The sequence below is a fragment of the Mus caroli genome, chromosome 16, assembly GCF_900094665.2.
Source record: "Mus caroli chromosome 16, CAROLI_EIJ_v1.1, whole genome shotgun sequence".
Lineage (NCBI taxonomy): Eukaryota > Metazoa > Chordata > Mammalia > Rodentia > Muridae > Mus > Mus caroli.
In genome coordinates, this window is record NC_034585.1 from 15,295,733 (window position 1) to 15,303,462 (window position 7,730).

The window sequence follows — 7,730 nt, forward strand, 5'->3', positions numbered from 1 at the left end:
AAAGATGTGTAGTTTGATAATGTAAAATATGCACAAATATAGATAATTCAGAGAGAAATTCAGGATATTTCAGAAACAAATTCAAAAAGAAACGTAAACTCAGAACTGCTTGTTCTCACTTCTCTATCTTTACATGTCTAGAAATGGCCTGAAATTGTCTTTTTATAGGGGGTGTAGTCTTCTTTCTCATGGTGGGCACAACCTTCACCTGGACCACAAAGGATGACAGCAAAGGTCGTTAGCAAGCAACTCCTTTTTTTTTGTTTGTTTTTGTTTGGTTTCTTTTTTGGTTTTCGAGACAGGGTTCCTCTGTGTAGCCCTGGCTGTCCTGGAACTCACTCTGTAGACCAGGCCTGCCTCGAACTGAGAAATTCACCTGCCTCTGCCTTGCCTCCCAAGTGCTGGGATCAAAGGCGTGTGCCACCACACCGGGCTCAGCAAGCATCACCTACTGTGCCAGGTTTCACACACACAGCTACCTGTGTTTTTCAAGCTAGAATAACCATTCTAGCATTTTCATTTCAAAGCACCTCAGCTTTTTTACACGTGGAATAATAGAAATTATGGATAACTCAGTTTCTGTTCATATTTCTTTCCATGAAAGTTTTATACAACCACTAGGTATCTGTTATTTTATTTTTAAAAAGATTATAAATGAAAGTATCCATATTTGAAAATCAAATCTGGTTAAGGCCTCATTTCTAACAGAAAAGCCTGGATTTAAGAGACTATTGGGCCTGTCCTGTAATTCTAGGAAGCCAAGGACAATTCACGGGGTGATTCAAGGCTGTCTTCAAAGCAATAGCCACATACTCTCTTCAAAATGGCTGACCCAGACTCCTAAGGGAACATGGCATTCAGAAAGGACTAGAGGTACGAGGCTAATGGACAAAATCTGGGGTCTTGTAACAGAGAGCCACTTCTCCAGACTCACCTTCGGGCCTCCCACTCCCTGCGCTGCCTCCTCTTCCTGTTTCGCTCCACTATTTCCTGAAATAGTGACAAACAAAAGAAAAATGTGGTTTAGTGAGAATGGCCCCTTGTGCTCATATATTTGAATATACTTGGGTCCCAGTTGGTGGAACTGTTTGGGAAGGATTAGGAGGTGTGGCCTTGTAGGAGGAGGTGTGTCACTAGGGGTGGGCTTTGAGGTTTCAGAAGCCCACTCCATTCCCAGTAAGCTCTGTCTGCCTCCTGCTTACAGTTAAAGATGTAAGCTCTTAGCTATTGTTCCAGTGCCACACCTGCCTGATGTGGTGCTCCCTGCCACAATGGCAACCATGAGCTCTAAATTAATGTTATCTTTTATAAGCGGTCTTTGTCATGGTGTTTTGTCACAACAGAAAAGCATCTTAAGACAAAAGGTTAAGCCCAACAAAGCACTGGGTTGGAAGAAATCCCTAGGCACAGACTCCTGAGGGAGAATGTGGGCTTTGTCCATGCTCTAAGTACAGCCTGTGCCTGGGAAGCTGAATAGCTGAGACAGGAGAAGGCTGGTTCATTTGGCCTCGGGAAGTTGGCAGACACCATCCAAACACAGAAGTGCATAGGCTTTCCTGGCGTGTGCTCCACCGTACACTCAGCATCTGGCCGCTTTGCCTATCCAGCATTCAAAGTCCATGTCTGCCACCAGGATAGCAAGATTGTTTTTCTTCCTCTTGAGTGTCCCAGCAACGATTCTAACTTCTTAGGTACAAAGGCATGAGTGCTGTGGTGAGTCTACAGTCTATGACCACACTTCTTTCATGGAGATGGTGCTAAGATATCCCCAGGGTCTGCTGGACATATCTAAACTCTTATATACTATAGAAACTAAGTAGGACTGCAAATGGTGGGAGCAAAGGCACAACAGAGATCTGTATACAGCCTTCTTTCCTCTCTTGGCTCACCCAGACTTGAAATCCAAGAATCTGCCAATCTGGGTACACCAAGAAAAGGTGAACAAAGACCCCATCTAAAGCTGTGCTATCAGTCTGGCCAGAGCTACAGTGAGACCTTGTCTCAAAAAGAACAAACAAACTAGCCGAAACCAAAATCCCCTTAAAAAGCTAAAGGAAGCTCACAAAGAATAGATTCAAACTTGTGAGCACTAAAGCAAATCAAAAAGTAGCAATAACAAAAAGGTAAGAACAAAACAGCTACACTAGAGGAGCAGCCACCATCTACTTGCCATCCTTTAGCTAGTGGAAGCCCATTTTGGGCAGATCCCTTCTATTGATCAGTTTCAGATCACAAAACAAACAAATAAAAAACCTTCCCTAGAGTGTTTACATAGGACTGGCCAAGGGACCAGACACACATGGTACCTTTCTGTTAACTAATGAGCAATACTGTGGGGAAAGTGGATACTTTTCCATGGCGGGTCTGTATGCCTGCTCCCACTACCAGACAGAGTTCCTCTGTGTAGCCCTAGATGCCCTGGAATTTGATCTGTAGAACAAAGTGGCCTTGAACTCAGAGGTCTGCTTGCCTCTGCCTCCAGAGTGCTGGGATTAAAGGCGTGTGCTATCAGATGGGTTTTTCTTTTTTGAACGTTTGCTAGTTATTCCTACATTGAACTAAACTGACCTAAATTTCATTTCCTTTGCCAGGATCCTCCTGTATCGATAAAACACATCTCAAATAACTCCAGAAACCTGCCAGAGGCCACAAAGCTATGGTGTGGATAGAAGGCAGAGTCTGTTCTTACACACATTAGCCCTTTCACTTCCCAGTGCTCGGTATGCCCCGCTGAGCGTAGGCCCAGAATGCCTACCCGACCCACACTCACCTCTTCTAACCGCGTGCGCTTCTCTGAAGGCTCTGACCCATCACCGTCACTGTCTGAAAGATCGTCATCCTCTGCTTCATCTCTAAAGATGTCGTCGTAGGCAGGAACTTCAAGGTCATCCTCTTGTTTAATAAGCAATTTGATCTGTTATAAAACAAAACCAATCTAACTTTTCTTCTCTCCTTGCCAGAAAACCATCCACCATGTTGCTTCTGTAGAGTCTTACTCTCCTTGTTCAGCTGCTCCCAGGTTTTCTGAACACACAATAGCAGAGCCCTGGCAGCTCAGTACCATTCAGTAAGGCACTAGAGCTGCCCCACATGCCATTATTAAATTATGAAACTATGTTCTCAAAAGCATTTACCATCTACTTTAAGTCTGGACAACACTTCTTTCTTTCTTTTTAAATTGGTTAATTTTTATTTTATGGGCATTGGTATTTTTCTTGTGTGAGGGTGTCAGATCCCATGGAACTGGAGTTACAGACTGTTGGAAGCTGCCATGTGGGTGCTGGGAATTGAGCCCAGGTCAACTGAGCCACCCGCCCCCTCTACCCAATATTTCTTTCTTATGCTATACATTAAAAGTAAAAAGTCCCACCAGCTGGTTTTTAATAAAGAATATGAATACGTTGTTATGGTTGGATATTTTATATGGTTTATACCCCAAAAAGTCCACCACACCTGAAGCTTGCAGCCTATGTAGGGTATTGAGCGGGTAGAGCCATTAAGAAGTGGGGTCTGGCAAGTGTTAGGTCAGTCAGGGGTCTCTCAGAAGTGTGTCAGGTCTCTTGGGGGCTTAGTTTCCATGTACAGTGTGGTTATAAAACTTCATCGGCTTGCTCTGATATTCCTGTCTCACCATAGAAATTTTCTTACTATCCTATTCATTCCCTCTATTGGGAAACCACTCACCACAGGGGTCTCACCAAGCAGAGCAGATGGCTGTACCATACTCTTGAATATCCAGGACAGTAAGCTAAATATAACTTTTATCTATAAGGTACCCAGTCTCAGATATTTTCTTATAGCGACACAAAATGGATCAAGACAGATGTGAACTCCCAAGCCAATACACTTTTTGTCTTTAATAGCAATTCCTGACTGGTATCATATGAGGATCTCAGAATCTGAAGCCTTGTGGAAAGAGACCAGATCACAGAATGCTTAGACAGCTGGTCTGTGCTGCATTTTGTATTTAATGCTTTGAGGTTCAGAATAAGTATAGTTGAGCTATCTGAGGCTGAAACCTACTGTCTGTCCACCCTCCAAATGATGCACATCCCACAAATGTATTGTGCGCGTGCCCATGAGCTGGGTAAAGGAGCGTCCTGTACTGAAGATGGACCAGCTGCAGAACTGGGAAGCACACTCTGCACAGATCTGTGCAATGCTGTCACAGCACAAAAAGGTACAGACTGACTAAAGGGAGAGCACACAGAAGGGTTGGGTACCTGAGTGTCATTGTACACATTCACAACGTTCACTGGCCTGTGGGTATCACACACAAAAAATATACTGTCTTCATCAGGCTGAAGGATATCCAACAGGTCCACGTTGGCTCCACAGTTTATGAGGATGAAATAGGAGAACTGAAAAACAGGAGGAGGCACTGTAAAGGAGACACTGCACCTAGGAGGCCGCTCCTCCCCAGCACTGCCAGTCCCTGTGCTCCTCCACTGAGCACATTATGGCAAGGCCCGGGAGGAATGCTAAGTGGCTTGAAAACTGCTCACAGCTGGCTTGGTTACTGCCTTTCCATGATGACGCTGTAAAATAAGTTCTGGGGCTCTTCTTGCTTCCTGAAGAGCATGCCGAGGCTCTGCAAACTCAAGACTTGTACACAAATAGCTAATGAAGAATAGGAGCAGGGCTTCACACACACACACCAGTCTCTCGGGCTGTTGCTCAACGCCACCATCCTCTGCAGCTTACCACATCACTAGCACTGTGTGGGTTAGGTTTGCAGTAAATCTTGGGCAGCCTCACGTGACCTCCTCAATATTAGATCCTTTATCAAACAATCACTATAGGTAAAACCTTTCCTTAGGAACACCAAATTGCCTGCCTATGGGCTCACACCTGTAATACAACACTTTGAAGGCCAAGGAAGGAGGACTGTCCTCGGCTAGCAAATAAGATCTTGTCTCAAAATACTAGAGGTAAAAAACTCGACTGATATAAGTAATTCAAATTATAAATGAATCTCTTCCAAGTTATCCTAGAAGCAGCCAGGGACTCCAAATACATTTTGACATGCCCTACCCATTCCCTATAGGGCCTTCAATAACCCATTCTCATCTGGTCCCAGGCAGAGGTAAGGAGTCTTGGTTCTACCGTTTAATTCCAAAGTGAAAACATGTGTTTGATAACTGGAATGCATTTTCTAGAGATAACATAGAGCAGTAGTGTATCCTAATGAAATAAGTGAGGTTAGGACTGAACCCCCAACCCAAGAGCAAGCATGAGCTGGATCTAGCCTGCAGCCACCCGCTCCCCCTGCACACATAAGTAACAAGTGCAGCTTCATCTTCACGTGGATCCCCAACAACTCAAGAGGAGGCTGCGCTGACTGTTGCCTTTATGTGGATTCCATTCCCCTAACTGGGCTGCCTTGTCTGGCCTCAGTGGGAGAGGGTATGCCTAGTCCTGCCGTGACTTGATGAGCTGGGGGTGGGGGTGGGGGTAACACCCTGTAAAGGGGGGGGGATTCTCCTTTTCAGAAGAGGGAATAGGAGGAGGAACTGTGGGGGCGGGGGTAACTAGGAGGAAGGAAGCTGATATGGGATACAAAGTAAATAAATAAATGGAAACAAGTAAGGTCAGAGTAGGTGCTGTCCACAACTATACTGTCTTTACTTTTGAGACAGGATCTTGTGGTGTCGCCCAGGCTGGCCTAGTCTTGCTATATATAGTTCAAACCTGCCTTAAATTGGTGGTCCCTTTGCAAATGTTGATTCTGCCACCATAACTTCAAGCCTAATAAAACTGATACTTCAAAAACACCCTTCTCCTACTCCAGAACTGGACAAGTGCTAAGTATTAAGAACCTGCCACTGAGTAGAGTGGCCTAATTATTCTCCAGTTCATTAGTCCATACCTGCTCTTTATGTTCAAGATATGCAGTTTCAAGCTCTTGCCACCCAGAAACCGGAACCAGCGTATACTGGACGTGGTCGCACTGAAACAGGGCCTGGAGAGAGAGCATGTGGACAGAAACCGTCATTTAAGATGACTTCCCTGCAGCCGCCAGAAGCAAACAGACTAGCGGAGTTGAGACAAAGATCTATGTGATAGATATGCTGTGTGGTAAAAGACCAGTAGGAAAAACTAGGTGGCAAGGCTGTGAGCAAGCATTCAGTCTGAATCTGCAGTGTGCCAAAGCAAAACATTAAGAGAAAAAAAAAAAAAACAACCCTAATTTTAATTACAGGGGTTCTGAAAAATTCCTAACCCCAGCACATTGTAAAAACCACACTATGAGCCGGGCGTGGTGGCACACGCCTTTAATCCCAGCCCTCAGGAGGCAGAGGCAGATGGATTTCTGAGTTCGAGGCCAGTCTGGTCTACAAAGTGAGTTCCAGGACAGCCAGGGCTATACAGAGAAACCCTGTCTCGAAAAACAAAAACAAAAAATAAACCACACTATGGTCAGAACCCAAACTAACAATCTTCTCTAATAGACTCAGGGCTCCTGTATTTCCTGCACTCCCTATTATACCACTCCCAGTTGTCACATCTCCTCTCAAATTCCATCTTTGAGAGGTCATTTACAAATTCAAAGATTTCAGAAGTGAAACCATTTTCACTTGGGTTACTGTATAAAATACTACTTGTCTCACTGTTTGCACTATACTTCTCTCTAGCTCCAGTATAGGTCAGAGAGGATATTTTGGGTTCCTCACCTCCTGCCTGCTCCTTCTGGTCCCTCCCCTTCTGTGTTCCACCCCCTGCTGGGGCCAACCCTGATCTGTCACCTCTCCCTCCTGTCCTACCTTCCTAAGGTATTCAAAGCTCACCTGGAGGATCTTGCAAGCACACAAGGCATCCACGTCTGAGGCCACAAAGAGAAGGACCCTCTGTAAAAGCAAACGCGGACAGACGAGTTGAACGCAGGGACGCCAAACTCTGTGGCAATTCCCTGACCTCCCGGCCCATCCACGGACACTCGCCCTCTTCTCCCCAGCCCCTAGATAAGGTTTGGATCAGGGTCGTGGAATGGGAGTCACCTGGTTGTGGACCGTCTCGTAGAACTCCTTGCGGAAATCGGTCACGAACATAGCCACAGCGGCCGGATACCTAGAGCTGGCGCTGAGACACGGACAGCCCCGGAGGTCGTCAAGACTCCCGCCAAATCACAACTCTTCTGATTGGTCCACGCCAGCAGCCAATAGTGCTTAGCCTTTCCTCCTTTCTGATTGGTTCCTACTGGGGACAGCCAATAATGCTCTGCTATTCGCAGCTGGATAAGACCCGCCCGTCCCTCAAAATGAAGCATCATCTTTCCTCAGGCTGTGAACCTTGTTGCGGGTGTTGACGCTAACTTCCAGTTACCCCAAACCACCTATGTTTGGCAGACATCTTTACTTCGGGAAGGAATGTCTACTATCTGACCCTGGCATACTTAGAAAACAATATACTCTTAGACATAAAGTAAATTCAGTCACACATTATTTGAATGTGTTTCCAATAAGTTTCCAATACACGGTTCGTCGAATTAGAGTGAGCTATAGATTACTTCCGCCCGAATCCATGATGGCCGGGCTCAACGCCGGAAACTAGCTGCATTCTGGGTATTGTAGTCCGTAACGAGAACGGCTCCTATCAAGTTGTTTGGAAGGGAGTACTATCTAAACATTAAAAATAATCGCTATCCTGTGAAATCAGTTATCAAGTGTTTTAATGTTTACTTTAAGTAATATTCAAACCTCAGGCCTTCCCATGACTTTCTGTTTTTCCGC

The 7,730-nt window shown here is 45.3% G+C and overlaps 1 protein-coding gene across 1 annotated transcript in view; it reads right to left on the reverse strand.

Moving 5' to 3' along the window:
• Cdc45 (cell division cycle 45) overlaps positions 1-7,458 on the reverse strand; it is a 30,795-nt gene extending 23,337 nt beyond the window's left edge. The window contains exons 1-6 of the mRNA XM_021184566.2: positions 6,999-7,458; positions 6,789-6,848; positions 5,870-5,962; positions 4,224-4,361; positions 2,771-2,914; positions 935-990 (exon numbers count right to left, since the gene is read on the reverse strand). Of these exons, the coding sequence (XP_021040225.1) occupies positions 935-990; positions 2,771-2,914; positions 4,224-4,361; positions 5,870-5,962; positions 6,789-6,848; positions 6,999-7,049 (542 nt within the window). The 5' untranslated portion in view covers positions 7,050-7,458. The remainder of the gene's footprint in view (positions 1-934; positions 991-2,770; positions 2,915-4,223; positions 4,362-5,869; positions 5,963-6,788; positions 6,849-6,998) is intronic.
• Positions 7,459-7,730: the final 272 nt, after the last annotated feature.